At 38.0% G+C, this 19,130-nt stretch overlaps 1 protein-coding gene across 2 annotated transcripts in view; it reads right to left on the bottom strand.

The window, feature by feature from the left end:
• Positions 1-19,130, bottom strand: part of SEMA3A (semaphorin 3A) — a 165,710-nt gene that overhangs the window by 95,865 nt on the left and 50,715 nt on the right. For both annotated transcript variants that reach the window (XM_064421859.1, XM_064421860.1), the window contains 2 exons: positions 18,627-18,689; positions 2,099-2,218 (listed from right to left, as the gene is read on the bottom strand). In XM_064421859.1, coding sequence (XP_064277929.1) covers positions 2,099-2,218; positions 18,627-18,689 — 183 coding nt within the window. The remainder of the gene's footprint in view (positions 1-2,098; positions 2,219-18,626; positions 18,690-19,130) is intronic.

The raw sequence follows: 19,130 nt of genomic DNA, 5'->3' as shown, positions 1-19,130 counted from the left end.
ATTTATTCATCTGATTTTCACCCTTTCAAGGGACAGAACCCAGGCTAACTGTTAGATTTGTCAAAGCCCAAGAAGAGGTGGGTACACAGCATCCTGCCTGCCTCACTTTCTCTGCATGTGGGCAGACCTGCCCTGAGAGAGCAGGTAAACCCTCCTGCACAACTATTCAGAGGACACAGAAACTTGTGCCACTGGAAGGGCAGGTGAAGATGATTTCACTCATATTTTAAGTATGAAAAAGAAAAAAAAAAGCCAATGGTGTCCGAAGCAATTCAGACAAACACAGCCCTGATTTCCTTCATTTGCGAAGATGAAACCAAGGGTCATGAGAATGATTCAGGCTAAAGGAGACTAACAAACTTGCTGCATAGATTAAAAAAACCCCAAAAATGAAAAAACAAACCAAACATCATTCCCCCCCAATTTTTTATTTTTTTTTTTTTATAGTTAGGGACTGCTAAAAAGAAGCTAAAACATGACTCCCCTTTCATTCCACAGCCAAACACATGACTGATTCAAGACTTTAAAACCCAGAATGTTAAACCAAGGTTAGATCTGGCCTCTCATCTCTGATCATCCTTTCTATAAATCCTTGATAAAGTGTGTGTTAGTTTTATGGTACAGCAATAAAACAGCCAAATGTAAAAGTAAATGACCTCATACAAGCTATCTCTGTGCAGATAGATTCTCTTGGCAGATAGCCAAGGATTGATTGACACACATCTTACGGAACTAGAGTTAATTAATATGTCTACCAATTCCCAAATGGATCTCAGGAAGCAGAGAATCTGTTTAATGCAGTAAGCAATGACATACTGTGTGTGGTCAAGAGACAATCACTAATTGCCAAGAATGCATTGTAATAAAGCATTAAAGAATATGAACAAAACCCTTTCTGCTCTGCAGCTCCCTTATCCCTCCAAAACCTGGTTCTTAGGACATTTTAAAGATTTATGTTTCAAATATCAAAAGACATTTTCATAGGGAAAAATAGTTCCCAGACTATGAAGTCAACACTCAAAGGCTCTGTTAATTTTTCTATGAGAAGGAATAGTCATCATTCATTCAACAATGATGTCTTTATTTTCAAGGAAATCTGCAAATCTGAATTGTAAAAGCATAAGGTAACTTGAAAGACCTGGTTTTTTTTAAGATCACAGAAGCTACAAGTAACACAGTTATGGATTCACTAGTAAAACATATCTATAAATGCTGAAAGCACATCAGGAGTCTGACTGCTAAACTGAAACAGTCCATTGAGCAATACTCATGTAAGCCAGACAGAAAACACAGTAAGGAGATTAATTTATATTACATACTCAATAGAAAAATAAGAGATAGGATGCTTTGGAGAGAAAAAGTATTGAAGGGCAGCACAGAGACATTCTTGTTACATCTTCTGCCGGGAAAACCAGCCTAGTCCCACTGCTTCCTTTGAGTGAATCTGCTTTTTACCAGGTTTATCTACTTAGTTATGATGACCACTGAGAAAATGGTACAAGAGCTACTGTAAGAATTCTGCAATAGTAAGCAAAAATCAGCAATAGATTAAAGAAATGGGTGAAAAGAGAGTGATTTATTTTTCACAAAAAACTAAGGAAACCAAACCTAGGCGAAATATGAAAAACTGACAGTATGTTAGGACAAACCTGAGAAGGGGGATTTATGAAGGTGTGACACTACTTTAATTCTCAGCTGGGAGAAAGCTTGAGGTAGTGTCAGACTGTACTGACTGGGAGGAAACTAAAGACAGTGTTGGGCCCAGAATAAACACAGTGGCTGAACCACCCCTCTTATACCTGGTATTTGTCTCAATAACAAAACACTAGTGCTTTTTAACTTCACGAGCCAGGTAGAATGGGCCTACTTATACTTATTTAAGCCCCTGGGAGAAGACATGCTGTGCAGGGCAGAAAAGTTAGAGATACTGCTATGATTTATCAATCAGCACGTCAGCACCTGATTCAGGAGCAGGTCTTACCAGATCTGCTCCCCAAGCCACAGAAACTAGTGAGAACGCATTTTGGCAGGAAGAGATCATGGCTAAACACCAATAAAGATAAAAAAGAGGAAAAACTATTGTTTCAAGATAGTTTACCTCAGGATGGCTTCCAACTTCAATATAGGTGCAGACTGGATGAAAAGCCCCTGTTCCACAAGCATACAGGTGGGTTTGGTTGTAAGCCTTAAGCACCTTGATGAAATTAGCACATTCTCTCTGCAAAGAAAAGGAGAAGATAAAATTATTCATAGAGTTAATTCAGTGATTCTGACTAATGGTAGCTCTTCTGTGTTAGAGATATATACGGCTGAATGAACAGATTTGTAAAGTGTGATCATTTCATGCTGTTCATAAGATTGTTTACTGCTAAGCATTTAATAAATGGCCTGATTTAATTTCTCATTTAAATATCTTTGGTTGCTATTTAATAAAGCATCCAACCCCAAAGAAAAGATTACAGAAAAAAAAATCCTAGTTTTTGTTTCAGACATGCTTCATCTTTGTAATTTATGCTATTGCTGTGTTTGTAAGACAAAACCCATTTATAGAAATGTGTCAGAATGAAATAATGAAGAAAAATGGACCAACTGTTTGCTTGTATTCAATTAAGTAACAATTAGAAGAAAAATGGGCCAGATGGAAGGAGTTGATGAAAACCAAGTCATTGATACAGCATTTTTAACAATCATATGAATGCTGCCTCACCCCCACTGTCTGTATCTACGGGCCAGTTTTACAAATCTGAATACACACATTAAACTTCCGTACAATCATTTACAACCCCTAGAATACAAGTTTTGCAAGACTTGGACTTTATATTTTCTTCCTAAGTCAATTATCCATCATGAGTTATTTTAGTTCTCAGCAAATAAAAGCTTAATAGCAACACTAACTGTCCCTAGTACAAACATTATCTGTTACCTGTTAACAAAACTGTCATTATTAATGCCTAATGTAATTAAAATGGATAGTCAAGATGACAACTTTTTCCATTTGTTTAATATTTTTATTTCAATCAGGTCCAACATTGAAAGGAAACACGTCAATGCCTGCGAGTCGGTCTACTGACACAATTGAAAAAAATGGACTTTAGACAGAAGGAAAATAAGAACAATGCAATTAAGTATTTCCAGTAAAGTCTGTGTTTAAGATGAAGAAAAATTTTCTCTGTGCATTTTGATGACTTTTTTGGTACACTGCTCAACTCTACTTTTCCAAGTAGAGGAGGGCCCATGGAAGCACCACCTGAGCTGCTGCACCCACAGAAAGCTCCTTGACTGGCATCCTCCCTCTCTGTAACTCACTTGCTAATTAAACCAGATACTCCCAAACACAAAATACAGGCACTGCCAGGAAAATGCATGTGCAGTTTGAGGCATGCCTTAGGCCTCCACAGGGAAGAGCAATGAACTTACACAGATGAAACACTGATTCCCTGCCTCACACAAAGGACTGTGCTGGAATGACATTGCTCTTACAATTTTACTGTATATTTGCATAGCAGATAATGGCAATGTATCAAAAAGAGCACCCAGAGAAAATCATCCAGGATCTTACTGCAGCCCTGGCTTACTGCTGCTATCTTTTCAACAGAGATGGAAGAGAAAACATAGAGACAGTTAAGGTAATCCAACAGGAAATTGAAAGAAATAGAGATCAATGTTACTCTTAATTCTTTCCATTCTGACCTTTCTTAATGAAAACACACACAATTTCTGGGCCATTCTCATTCTTCCCACACACAAGTATAAGCATGAGCATACATTTATTATATTTATGTTTATCCACAGACTGCTTTCCACTGTAGTACGGTAGAGTCCTAAGCAAATACTGGGCATAAATCATAAAAAAAAATTTGTTTCCATATTGTTATTAATGCTGTTGTTCTCTGCTGCTTTAAGTAAAAGAAATATGGAAAACCCAGGAAAGTGTATTAAAAATTCAATGATTACAAGAGTAAAATGGGCAAATACCCCAAATTCATGTAACATTAACAAAATTGAAATAGAGAATTTCTTGAATTCTGACATTCTGTGTTTCAGAGCATCTCACTTTGACTTCATATAATTTAAAACTGAGCAATGGTGTGTGTGAATTATTAAATAAATCAGAAATTTCTCACTTAAGAGTTGTGTAAGGCCTGATATAAACACAACACTGTTTCTCTAGGACAGTGCTTTGCCTTGTTTAATGCTTTGCCTTGTTTAATGTATCATGATTTTAAAAATGTCTTTATGGTCTACTACTACCCTTTACTAAAGCTGTTAAAATTACCTACCTGAAAAACATGAAGTGTTAGAGGCTGGTGGCCACAGACAAAATGCTGTGAGTAGATGGGCTGGACCTACAGCCAGTGTGAATAAATTGTGCTGATTTCAGAGGAATTATTCTGATTTACAGCAACACACCACCTGTGACTGTATATGCACTCAGAATCACATAACCACAGAATATTCTGAGTTAGAAGGGACCCACAAGGATCATCAAGTCCAGCTCCTCAGTGAATGGCCCACAAGGGGACTGAACACACAGCCTTGGTGTTATTAACACCATCCTCCAACCCACTGAGGCCGCTCAGCTTATCTGTAACACACAGCAAGAAGGTATTAGATAGCTAATGCTGCAAAGGTGGGATGGAAAAACCCTACTTAGATTAGGGGCAGCAGTCTTCTTTGATTTCTGAGGATGAAATTAAGAAAAGTTCTATCACCACCTTCACTGAATTATTCCAGAGCAGCCTGTGGGAGAAGTTGGGTTAACCCTATCATAGCCATGTTTGAACATCCAGTGTTCAGGATTGATATTAGTGTAAATGAGTAAATATCACATTTACAATGTATTTCCAAAAGAAGATCTAGCTTATTCATCCTTCTTTTCAAGCTCTCCTAATTATTCGCAGAGGGTGTTTTTTACTTTGGATGTCTGAGAAACACGCAACCTAGTTCAACAATGGGAAAGGTAAATAATAACAGCAATAAACCTTTGACTATGATGAATAAATTTATATAACATTTAAAGTTCGTAGTCCAGTTCAGACTGCTCTTATAGCTCCCCTCTGTTTTATAGCTGCATAAAGGAACCATTAAGGTCTATTCAGTAAATTCTCATACACCTCTCTACCAGATTAGGTTTCTTTATATATTTTACATGGTAGTAAAAAAATAAATAAAGAGGGGTATTAAACTACAATAAATGACATCAAAGTAAAGCTACAGTTCTGATTTAAGCCCTTGTCAACTCAGGAAGTTCAAAGTGAAGTTTCTGCCCTGCCTGGGAGACGGTGCTATTCTCCCTGGAACAATAGCAACAGGCACATTGATTTCCATCTCAGACTCCTTCCTTTGTCTAACTGTGCTCAAGCACAGCTGCACAGGTACACCATTATGTGTGGAAATGTCATACCTGGTCCTTTGATATTCTGAACTTAGCAGAGTTTGCTTTGGTGAATATTGGGTTTTCCTGGTCTATCTGACTGGGACAAAAAAGCTTCCAGCAAACCTGCAATAAACCAACCTTAACAGCTTTGATGATTTGCAGAGACTCTAAATCTCAGCACATGGGTATGACAAAGAAGGTATCAGGGAAAGTGTGTGCGCACTGAATGCAATTTGGGTCTGAGACCTGGGTAACTGACTCCCATTCCCATTCTGTTTCCCCATTCCGGCTCTCACAGGAGAACTGCTTTAGTGGCATTCAGCCCCCACTGTTTGTGAAACCTGGCAGGCAGCTCTGCTGGTCCCCACACTGGTGGCTACGTCAACTCAACTACAAAGCAGCTCCCCAGCCCCCTTGGCTGGAGGCCTGGAATGACTTGGGTGTCTCCAGCTGGGCTTGCCCCACTTGGCATCAATGTCTCCCCCTGCCAGACCCCCAGGCGAGCGCTGTATTGTTGGTGTGGAGGTCTGTGCCAGCAGGACGAGGCATTTCACTGCATGACTGCAGTCTAAGGCACTGGAAGGCAGACAAAGACAACAAAAGGCATGTAGTGTCTCACAAAATACAGCAGACAGGAGAAAGCATCCACCAGAGGAAGAGGAGGTAACCCAGAGGCAGAAGCTGAGAGGAACAAATTCTCAGGGAGGTTCAACACAGTGCCTGCGTCTAAGCCCAGCCACTCAGTGCTTCTGTATCCATTTTTATTTTCCCCAAGACAGGGATGTTGTTCAAAGGGAATATATTCTGGACATATCCATACCCTTTGGATATTGTTCTTTGTCAAGTACAACAGATGAAGAAGGAAAACCAGACTTAAAAAAATTATTTTCCATGTGGAAATAAGTTTTTTTTCAAACCCAAGAGCAGGCTGTTGTGGGAGTTTAAATACTTTTAGCCTAATAATGAAAATGAAAATGAATGCAAGGTTTGCAAAGTCCTCTGTAGGCAGGAAAGTATTACTTAGATAGGTTATGAAAATAAATGTTAGAGAAGAGGAGCACTGGGATCATCACAGTGAATCATAAATTCTTGCTCCTAATAATCTTGTTCATTATAGTGAGTAGCTTAATATTAGGAAACCTTTCTTGTCTATATGAAGCTAAACACTGGTTTATGCCCTAAAGCTTGAGTTTATATATACATACATAGAGCAGAAAGCACGAGTGCTTGCATATGGCATAGAATGTTTGAAGTAGATATTCAAAGGGAAAATTAGGTACATCATGTGGGAGTTACTGCAGTCTTCAAAAATACCCATTCATTTATCTACCTACCCCTGGAGAGGATTAATCTTCATTTATATTTCAATAAGTGCTCTAAGGTTTCCACAAGAGCTGTAGGTTCTGCCTTTGGCCTCGTACAGAAGTGCTGCTATCTTAAAATTCAAGAAACTAAATCCCTACATCACATCTGAGACCTTCTAGCACAGCCTCCAAGGTCTTCCTCTCTCTTTTCTGGCACAGAGAACTTCTTCAGATAGCCACATTTTTATGTATATGACTGCTGGATCTGTGTCTGCAAACAGTTGTGATGGCATGATTGCCAACAACCTACAAAGGACGGCCAAAGAAATGGTGACATGCAGTAGCTGAAGCAGACACCACAACCCTCAGGCACAATCCAGTTTGTTTGTTTCTTTGAAGGGGTGTGGACCATAACCTTCACCAGAGCCCAAGCAGCTCCCACACATTTCCTGGGGTTAGTTTGGTGTAAAAGTGCACTAGGGTATCTGACTGAAGCCATTCTACTTTGCATCTGGGAGTTAAAGGTATGTTTGACCACCTGAGGGAGTGTGCCCCACAAGTTCACTGGGCATTCCTGAGTGAGAAAAAGGACTGAACTTCAGGTATCATAAACCTTTTACTCTTCCTCTAGACTAGACTGAGGAAGTTGTGGGGATCAGATCCTCAGTTCCAATCTGATGATTTACTGAAATGACAGATAAAAGAATTTGCTTCATACTATGGTAACACAGCCACAGCACTACCTCAGCTGCAAATTCTCCTGTGCTAAAGTCTTACTTGTAAAACAAGTTAAGAAATTATTAGACTGTCAATTACATACAGTCCATGAATTAAAGTCAAAGAGGGCCAGTGTGTCTGGACAGGTATGAGAACTCAAAATTTTAATTCCAAATTCTATAGCAGCTATAAGGGCAGAGGGCCTGTCTTGAAGAGGAGATAAAGTGTTAATTAGGTTTTCCAGAAAGGCACCCACTATATGAAGATCAATGTATTTGACTTACAAACCAAACAGATTTATTTTTTAAGAGTTTTCTGATATTTATATATCAAGTTGATAGAAGGGCTTATGCAGAGAGAGATTAGCCTGAAAAAATAAATTATAAAGAAAATGTCTGCAACCAAAAGAATAAGAGCCAAATGCAGAAAGATTGAAAAACAAACAGTAAAGATATGTAACACTGATTAGGCTGTGTTATGCAGACTTTTCCCGGACAGTTACAAAAATAAAGTCCATCCATCTGTCAAAACATCTGCTCCGCGTATGAAAATTAAAACAGAATTTAGGTGGGTTTTATGAGTTTCCAGTAATTATCTCTCCTCCAGAAGCCTGGAAGTTACGTCCTTCGATCTGGATTGCTAATGCAGCAAAGAGTTTTTAATGACATCTTTTTAAACTGAAGGGTAAGTCCCTATGACTAACTAATATCCAGATTTTTCTCCTTATTTTAAGAAAGTGGTTTGATTTTTTTTAAACCAATAGTGATGTCCATACTGCTTCTCAGATTTTGCAGCAAATGCAAATGGCCAGATTATGCAGGGCAATAAGTAGAAGGCTAAATGATCCTTTACAGTATCATTAGCTTCAACAGTTTTCTGCTGATTTAATCCAGATAAGCATCAGACCTTGTAATACATTCTTCCTTTATATCAGTCTTCCCACATAGCCAAGTGATTAAAATATCATAAGATTTTGTCTGAACTGGATGGACAAGAGGATTTAGAACTATCATCTGACAGCTGGACAAGCAAAATAAATACATATTTTGTCTTAAATCAAAATGGATGGACAGCTTTCATACAAAGTCCCGTGCATGAGGTTAATTACCGTGTTTACTTTTTTCTTCCTTCTTCTGTCCCATTAGTTGAATTTTAAAGTGATGAGGTCAGGGATATCCATGTAGAATAAGTAATCCCCAATATTACTGCTGTCATTCAAGTTTATCACACTGCTGAAAGATGTTCTGAATTTATCAGGGAGCTTTTTAACTTCTCTCTTTTGCTGGTGGGCTACTGCTGACTGCCATCACTTCAGTCGGTACTGGCAGATATCTTTTTCAGCATGGAGCAGCATTGTTTCAAGGAAAATATTTCTGAAGTGTTAGTGCAATAAATATACGTGTGATTGCCATGTACACAGATGATGGATTCTCAGCTAGACCTGGGAAAGACTTCAACATGTCAGTAAGCATGGGTGAGGAGGCCTCTTCAGGGTAAGCTCTGCATCATGTGTGCTTTCACAGCTCCTCTTGTTTGGGTGCAAGATTTTGTAAAAAGCAATAACATTATTCTAAAATTATTGCTGTGTCCCTTTTTTCATTACAGTAACATTTGGAAAAATACTGGTCCAAGTGCACAGTTGGCTTAAACAGGCCCAGAATAAGCAATGAACAAAGCAAATTATTTGAGTCCTGTTAAAATGAAATGGTCTTTTAAAATTTTATTTTATTGGAGTAGGCTGGTTGGCAACAGTGCTGCAAAGCTATTGTGGTAGTGCTGGCAGGAACAGGAAAGTCCCCACGTACTGGGAGCTGTGTGCAGGCTCTAATGGGTGGGGAAATCCTGCCTGGCACCTGTACTCCATGAGATAACCTTCCAGCTGAACCTGTATAGGCAGGTGCATGATTTTAGAGTGGGGGAGGACAACTGGCATGAAAACCTTTGCAAACTGTGATTTATGACTTTGTACCCCTTGGAGCTGGGATCAATACCATAATTTACATCCCCTTTTGGTCATTATTGTTCCTTGCAATTAGCAGGATCAATGTTTTACAGTCCTACCCTCTGAAACAGCTAGTCTGCAGTGCTGAGTGAAGCAAATTGAGCAGTTGAAATATTGGGGTCTGCGTTACAGAAAGGGATCTCTATTAACTTACTTCTGCATAGTTACATCCCCCATTTTTCAAACCCTTACAAGCTGCGTGAATTTCCTCACACATGCACACACACACAGAGAAATCCAATACAAACCAAGACAACACATAATTTTTCAAAGCTGCCATATCCCTGGATCCAGTGGCCCTTATGCAGGGCTGTGATCTACAGGATTTTTTATAGTATTGTGGTTTGGGGCATCTGACTACTTTGGAGATAATCATAAATTACTCTACTCTTAGGCATGGCAACCACTGCCAGCATTGCACAGGAACCATTGATTAGTTTCATACCTAAATTCTCCTCTGCTGACAAGATATGCCCTGAGAAACTTCAGACTGATGAGGACTGATAAGACATTTTTGGCTGTGTACAGATACATACTGTGCTTCCAGTTATCTTTCCAAGTAAGTTATGCCTGTTATCTGTCTGATTTTTTGATATGACAAGAGTTCTTGAGAGTATTTAAAGTGTATCATTTACTCAAGTTGCAGGATGTCTGCATGAATTTAAACCATTAAAGCATCAAGAAAAGAAAGAAGAAGCAAAGAAAGCAAATGATTAAAAAAAGTCAGCAAAAAAAAAGGCAGATATATCCTGATTCCTTCAAGCCACAAAACTGCAAGCCATATTAGCAAACAGTTGTACTGTCAGCACACTTGCACAGCAGATGGAAAGCTTCTCTGGTTCTGCCTTTGTGCTAGTGAGGGCAAAACACAAAATGTCTCCCTGCTTCTCTGCCTACCCACCTGCAAATCTGGGTCACCACTGGTATTTGGTAATTTGGCCCAGGGTTTACCAGTAAGGCTAAGCATGGAGGTAGCTGAGCTGGGTGGGACATTCCCTAGGGTCCATCCTGAAAACAATCTTAATCCAGAAGCCATTAAAAGAAGTCATTAGAAGCCATGCTTTGTAGATGCCTCCCTTGACACATCAGACCTCTAAACCTTTGTCATTAGCACTAACCATTTGACCCAGTGATCTTTGGAAGTAAAATTTTTACAACTTTTTCTGCATTCAGTATGTTCAAACTACAAGACATGTATCAAGCCCTGAAATTTTTGTTCAGAAGATGCATATAATAAATTTTCTAGACCTGTGAAAAGCTAGAGGGATTCAGCACAAAATACCTGATTTAATGACTATGTCATATTCTTTTTACATCTGGTTAGTGCACAGTTAACAAGACCAACCAAAGTCTTCTGTGGATGCAGTCCAGCAAACAAGTGGGTTTTGGGGTTTTGCAGGCATAGGATGGCTGTTGTACATGAAACCTTTCCATGAGTTCTAGCAAGCTTCCTTTATTTTGAATTGTTATGTTTTCCAGGAGTATGCACTTCCTACAGTACAGAATAGATTTATTTAAGGAACAGAAGAGTATTTTACAAATAACTCAAAATATTGGGAAGCTTTGAGGTCAAGCAGAAGCCAGCTCTTTTCTGACCATAACTTTTAAAAATGTCTTTTGTTCTATAGAGTAAACTTTCCCCACAATATGAGCACAGCTTTATTGGCAAAGAAATTACACTAATGTTGGGTTTCAGCTCAGGCAGTCGCACCAAGCCCAGTAGCAATTTAAGTTGTAACCACAGCCTAGATCTAAGGAGTCTCTCTCATCTATCTCGTCCATCAGGGTGGAGTAATCACCTGTCTCCTGGAGAAATCAGATTACACCCCTCCTTTCCGAATTGGATCAACACCTGCTAATTGGGTGGAGTATTTCAGACAAACAGGTTGCTAAGCCTGTTACAGGCACATCAGATACTGAGGCTCCAGATCAGTCAGCTTGCCTTTTTTCAGCACAGTATAGACATATCCTCTAATGACTTCCACTCACAGCCACCTCAGATAAGTATACTCCAAACTTGTGTGTTGAAAGTGAAGGTAAAGCCATGAAGTGTTGAAATGAAGCAAAAGACTTGTGGCATCTCCAAGGGGCAGTTGCTTAGCAGTGTGTATGACTGTAAATAAATACACTGTGTAAGCTACTCTAGGAGGTTACACGTGTCTAACTGTGGGAAGCTGGAAATTTCTGTGGGGATATTAAACTGCTTTGACACCACAGAGAGATGCTGAACCAGAGAAACCTTAAGTGACAGAATCTTAAATTTCCCACTCAGTAAAAATTTGGCACCCAAGTGAAATTGCTGAAATGTGAATTTGTTGAATGGGTTTGGTGGGTTTTTTGTTATCTTTTTGTTGGTTGGATTTCTCTCTCTCTCTCTCTCTCTCTCTCTATATATATATATATATATATATATATATTTATGATGCATGTATAGTAACCTAAAGTTTTTGAGAAATGTTAATTCGAAAGGAATTACCTAAAGGAATAAGAGATGATTAGATTATTTAAAATAACAGAGATTCCACCATTCAGTCAGAAGAAGAATAAACAACCAAAAAAAAGTAAGACAAAAAAATTAGCATAGCATTTCCTAGGTTATTTTAAGAACTTTCCCTTTAGTTCTCTGAGTTACTACAAAAGAAAAAAAGATAATATTTTAACTTGTGTGCAGCAGGGAGAAATTTAGTAGACCTGTTTTTAGTATATGTAAGCAAGAGAATTACAGAAAAAAATTAGTTGTGGCCTAAATTAATAGTTCTATAGTGACCACGTCTTGAATATAGAAGAACTGTGGTATGTGTTTTTTCAGAGCAAACTTGTCCTTAATTTTAAAATTAACTTTTATTGAAACAATAGATAATCAAAAAGAAAATAGACATAACATGAAGCAGATTTAAGAAAAAAAAAAGTGACTGGCACCAAAGAAAAGGCTTTTCTTTAACTTCATGAGCTTCAGACTGAAGTCCTGACACAAAACAGGGACAGCACATATCTATCATTTCTACCAGTCATCCAGTAAATGTGTTTTTCTGGAAAGAAATGTCTGAAGAGTAAATTTACTCTGTCCATCTTGGGGTGCAGTAAATCATAACATGGAATTACCCAACAACATTTTGAAATAGCAATAGCTGGAAACTCAGCCATAAATAATTTGCAGACTTTGCCAAGGCCAAATGAGGGCTCATAAGGAACACATACTGATAGAAAATTAAACCCCATGACTTTGGGAAGATTTTTTTCCTTCATTTCTCCTTTATTTTCCCTTTTCTAACTCTGTATTTCAAAAGCAAGAAAGAAAACATTTCTGCAAGACTGCATTAAATCTGCTGAATATTAAATTTCTGTCAGAAGCAAATTTCTATAGTCACACCTATAACAGAAAAATGAACCCAAAATTGGAAAATTAGCTTTCTCCTTGATCTATATCAAATTTTTCCCCATACTGAAAGGCTTAAATGACTTCCCATGATACATAAATGGGTAAAATATGAAAATATGAACAACTGCCAACTTAATTCTTCCTCTGTACAAGGACACAAGTTATTACCTTACAGTAACTGATTTTCCTTGGTCAGTTCATAGAAAGAAATATATGCAAATGCCTAATGAACACAAGCTGTAGGATCAACATCTGAAATACCCCATAAATAAGGCTTTATGCTGGTGTGTTGTGGGGGTCCATCCAAGAACTGGAGCTGGCACAGCCAGAACTTCCTGGGGGGGACAGGTCTGTTTGAGAGCTCCGGAGGACTTTGAAAGATTCCAATGTCCTTAACTCCTTTTTTACCAAGCCCAGTTCCACTCCTTTTTTACCAAGCCCAGTACTTCTGAGTGAAGTGGTTGTAGATTTTGAGGGGTTCCCCCCCCATCTTTCTCTTTTGTCTGTAGCCTATGCACAGCTGTTTTCCAAAGCAGCAGTATTACAGCTGCACAAATTATGTATTACTGCTTACAAATGTTTCACTGTCTCATCTCCCAAATGGTAAGGAATGCTTTGGTAGGAAACTGTGTCCACATCAAAAACACAGACAAGAAGAAGGGGTGAGCAACCCTCAAGCTGAAAAACCCAGCATACTAACCGGGACAGTTGAGAGTAAGAAGGAATATAATCCAGCACTATTTATCTTACACATCACAAAAAAACACTTTTCTTCTTGTAGTAGATCGTACTGAGAATAAATTCTGTCCCCAAACTCATTTGAGAACCTGTTGTTTTGGATTTTTAGTAATTTTCCCCCTCTTCCCAGAGGACATTCACCTTTCTCTTTTCCCCAGACTGCATGGGCATCCTGAGTCTTTAGGCTTTGGTAAAGAATTTCACTGCTGTACTGGAGGCAGGAAGCCAGAAAGGAAAGGGGGATGGCAATCAAGGCTGATGGTACAAAAGCTGGAAATTTGGCTGTAGATGTCCTCCAAAGGAAGAACCCTGACAAAAAGGAATGAACTTCTCCTTGGCACACCCAAAGGGCCAGAGGTAATTTGACTGGAAAAATTGTGCCTATCAGATGAATTTAGAAACATGCTTTCTAGATCCAGCCAGCATTGTATATTTAATTTTCAGATTTGCTCTTCAGATCTTTGTTTACAATAACAGATGAAAAGAATTACTTTTACTTTCTGCCTCTATGTTCTTCTGTTTTCCCTAAGGCAACAACAGTAATAAAATGAATTAAAGGAACTCATGTTCAATAATAGCCAACTAAGTTTTTTCCAAAGTATCACCAGATATGGCTGAGGGACACTTGTTGAGTCACTTTTTACTTTCTGGGTTCTTTTATTTTTTGTTTCTTTCCAAACTAAATCATTGCACACTGATGGATCCTTAAGCCTACAGATCAATACTCTGCCTTTCTATATTTTAGGGAGGGGATGGAAAACTTTAAAGAAACCATAAACTAAGATAATATAGGAACATTTTTGCTTTAAACATTACTGTAACAAATAAGATGGTGCATTAAATTACAGCCACGTGATTCTAGCTGCATTAACAATAAATTGAATAATCAAGTGCTAGCCACACTTTAATGCAGAGAAGCAAGCACAGAATATGGCTATGTCATAAAATATGTGTAAAGAGCCTTACTGCTTTGTCACTGGAAATAGGTTTCTGATCTAAAGTGATTCCAAACTGCTGTCAAGAGAACTATTAAGTATAAAAATTAAGCACAGTTGGAATCAGGTGAGAGATAATTACTAGGTAAAATTTAATTCCAATTAAATAGTCAAGGTAGATGCCTATCTCCTTTTATTATTATAATCCAGTCAGTGCTTACCCACATGCAAATGTGCTGGTACGCTTCAGCAGTGTACACAGACGTGTAACTCTTTCTGGACCTGGATGGAGTAATTCTATGCTCGTGTGACAGAGCAGATGTATAAACTTGCCGGCATCAAGTAAAAGTACTTGGGATTCTTTGTATCTGTTTGTACATCAACGTGTATTTCTCACCAGAAACATCCAGGGAGAAGCTGATGTCTCACAGTGTGCAAAGTGTGTGTCTGTCATCGTGCAGCTTGTCCTATGTGACTTTGTTAAAGCACCTACTGAAATTTTATACACTTATACATGTCAAGGCCAGAAGGGACAGTTTCAACAATTTAATCTGACCTGGAATCTTTAAAAGTGGCTAAATAAATTGGATAGTCAAATCACACTTCAAAGTAATGTCCTAAGGTGCCCTTCAGAAACACATTTTTAAGCTTTCAGGTCATAGAAACCTATTGTACTCTTTAATAGGAATTTCTCTGATTAATTTGTAAACTACTGCTACAGTGCAAATCTAATGCAGAGATTTATTGACTAAACAGCCAAAGCAGCCAAAACTTTCAAAGCAATGACAAATTAACAGTTTAAGGACTAAATGAGGTTTCCAGTCAGGAGCATATCCTTGCTCTATGCCCAGCTGCAAAACTAACTAGTGTTTCTCATAACTTTTGTAAACCACCAAGCTCTGGTTTATGATATCCCAGGAATGTCAAAATGCAATTACAGCCACTTTATTTTTATTTTTCTGTTAGTTACCTGTTACTTATCCCACCTTTAATGCAGAGGTTGACGTGTATTTTTAGGTGACTGCTGCATTTTTAAATGAAATATTGAGACTCACCAGTGAGGAATATGACTAGCAGCATGACTGTTCTGCAAGTTTACTATAAAAGCTGAGAATAATTCTGTAGAGACTTTGTCTTCTTTGATCATTACCATGGTCTGGCCAGGAATCATGAGAAATATTCACAGGACTAACAGAATAGATCAAATAAGACACTGAAGTCCAGAATAGCAAGAAATCCTCACAGAATTGCTCATTTAGTTGAATTACGTAAGCAAATACCCTATTTATTATTTATAGCCTTTAATTTTTCATGAACAATGTTACTTTGGTGCTTGTGATATTCTATACTGAGGAAATGGAAATATATTGTAATACTAACTACTTACACGGGTCAGTAATTACAATTTTATTGGAAAAAATCTATATTTTAGCAGTTAACCTTTTTCAGAGAAGTCCTGCTTTAATAAGTATTGCATAGCTGGGGGGGGAGTCTTTCAGCAACTCTTCTCAGCTTACTCATATGGAAAAAAATCCAAAGCACACTTTAAAAGTTTTATCTACTAAACAGTGAGTAAAGCTTAAGTAATTAACATATACTAAGTCCTTTTAAAACAGAAATTAAAATGACTGTTTAAGTAACAAAGGGGCAGCAGGAAAGCAGGAATAGGCACCATTGGCTGCTCTCCTCAAATCCCGTGTGGACCATCCCGAGCCACGAACCTGCTGTGCTGAGACAGGCATGACTGACAGCATCAGGACAAGGAATCCCTCTGAAGGAGTGAAAACAACGCTGAATTACCTCTTATAATTATGAGAGGAAATCTCAGAGGTCGTAGCTGAGGTTAGCAGTGGGGCAGGGCCGGGGTTGTGCTTGTGCTGCAGCTGCTGCAGCGCACCTGGCCCATTAGTGGGGGTTGCATTTTCAGCACCGACTTACCCTGGAGATCAATAATTAAAAGGAAGATTTTTTTTTTAAAAAATACCTCAATGCAGAAGTAGAGGCTGTCATGTAGAAAGTTTTGAACCACCACAAGTGAGGAGTATATAATATCTTAGAAGTGGTACATGCTGAAAGCAGTATTATATCGAGCCTGGTTTATATGTCACTTTATTTGTCCTCTTTTTCTCCTGTTCCCTCTAATGAGAGTTTGTTGAGTTATTTTCATGGCCTTTATATTTCACACTCTCAAGGTAATGACAATGGCTTTAAGAAATAAATAAGAGATGAAAAATAAGATTTTTAATTATCTGTAATTAGAATTAAAGAAGTTGCATTAAATATGTTGCTTGTAATGCACTGTTTTTTTGCATGGTAGCTGTAAATATTTAAAGACAATGTTCTGATCACATCAAGATATGTATTCCCTCTTTACAGTCACCCACATGTTTATTTTATTTCTCACCTACTCCTGTAGAGAACTGTAAAATTACCCCAAAAAGAAAAAAAATTAACCCAAAAAAAAGCAAAACCACCCCAAAGAACCTTACAGGATCTACTGCCAGGGTCACACACTGCAGAGACTTTGCAGAGACCACTGCACAGTGGTGTGGGCTTCACTTACTCAATATCAGCAGGTGTAGCTATCCTAATATCACAGAAAGCAAAAAAATCAAGGTGAATAAAAGTTACAGTATAAGCAGTCCTCTCAAGCTCACCACAGTCAGATGGGGACCTCTCAGCTTACTCCAGAATGTGTATCTCTACACTTTTAAACAACTAAGCTGAATTAGAATCAGCTTAGTCAAATGTATAAAACATACTCTTTCTTACTAAGGTGAATTTCTAAAAATAATTACTAAAAAAATCCTAAGAATATTCTTTCATGCTAGGTACTGAATCTTTTATTAGTTTTCTAGGTTTTTACTCCAGTCATGAAAAAAATCTACTTAATGTAATATCACAATACTTCACATCAGACTTCACATGAGACACAAGGTTAGTTAATGTGAAGCAGGAAGGTTAGTTAATTTGCTCATATATTTAACACTATCCCCTTTTTTTAACCTTGAATATTCGATATTCTAGGCTTTACCTTGCAAAGTACTCCTGGAAATTATTTGTGGACATGAGCATGGATTACTTTAAATGCTTTATTTCTATGTAAAGAGATAGCCTGGGTATCTGGCATTTCAGCTGTCCCATCACATATTTAGCTTAGCCCATATTTCTTACTTTTTACCCAATCTACCTCTACTGTTCCCAGATGGCATTTTTTGAAGACAACTGTCCTCTATGGCCTAGGTAAAGACTGATGAGACTATTTTTATTATGACCTAGGAAATTATTCAAATGGAGCTCTCTAGAGGCATATGGTTGGCATTATGAATATTTTACAGAATCATCTCTGAAAATCAGGCCAATAGCATATACACACGGGGCCAAGTTCCACTCTCACTTATACCTTGGCAACCACGATGATTTCCCATTTGGCTTTGCTTTGCAAGTATTTGTTTGGCTTATTGCATGCATGTATTTTTTATCTGTTTTTCCCCTTCTTCAGCCCTATTTCCCACACTGTTCCTGTAAAGAAGACAGTTACTGTCAGTGTGGAATGATTGCTATTTGGGGGCTACTGGCTATGTATCTCTTACCTCATAAATAAAGGGAATACGATATACACAGGAATGAGGGAAAATGTTCAGAAAATGATGCCAGGTGTGGCAGCATCTTTCCTGAGGCACCAAAACTGATGCAGAATGTTTACACCACCTTGACCTCAATATTGCTCTGAACTCCATGCAGGAAAGGGCTCTGGGGAACCCACTGGCTCCAGAGAGATGCTACAAAGAGAAAGCACTTCTTGGAACTCCCTGAGGACTGGGACCTGGAGCAGGGTAAAATGGGTCAAAACATTATGTACTTTCTCATCAGGAGATGAGTATGCAAGGGGTAATTTTCTTATTCTGATATTTTTTCTTTCTTACTCATTTTTTTCTCTTTGGTATATAAATTCTATTTCATCTTCATGATTTCCATTTACAAATTGAAACCTTTGGTAATATAATAACTCTTCTATATAAGAGGACCAAAAAAACTCAATAATGAAGTTATGATCAGAGGTGTGACCTTACAGAGTAGAAAAATACTTTAAGAATTAACACAGTAGGACATAATAAAATATTTACAATGTTTTATAAAAGGAAAAAAAAATACCAAAAAGATTTGTACTTACCACAATATCTTTTCCAGCCCACTTGCACTCATCCCTTCGGGAATGTGATACAGGCCAAACAATCTAAAGACACAAAACAAAAATCACATTGTGTTATTTCATGCTTCAGCATTCACAAATTGCAGGCCAAATGCTTACGGAGTCCCTTTATCCAGTTTATCTTTCCCCTCTTCTTTTCCTTATTTCCTTTTCTTTCTTAAAGTTTGACAACAAAGAGATGAAATATTGGGAGCAAAACCAGGAATAATAGGTGTCATAGTAAAAACAATCTTAAAGTCTGCATTGTAAATTTCAGCTGTGAATCTCCAGTCCTAATATTAAGAGGATTGACTCTCCACTGAGTGAGTGTTCTTTTAATCTTTTAAATCTCACGTAATGGAAATACAATCTCATATTAGAGTCTCAGCATCAGAAATGAGGTGTTTGCCTCTTCAGTTTATCTAATAGTTCACTCTTTTGATGGTTCATATAATTAAGTAATATAAAGGAGTCATGGTATTTGAT

Source organism: Passer domesticus, chromosome 5, assembly GCF_036417665.1.
Source record: "Passer domesticus isolate bPasDom1 chromosome 5, bPasDom1.hap1, whole genome shotgun sequence".
NCBI lineage: Eukaryota > Metazoa > Chordata > Aves > Passeriformes > Passeridae > Passer > Passer domesticus.
Note: the sequence above shows the minus strand (reverse complement) of the source record. Positions and strands in the feature narration are given on the sequence as shown.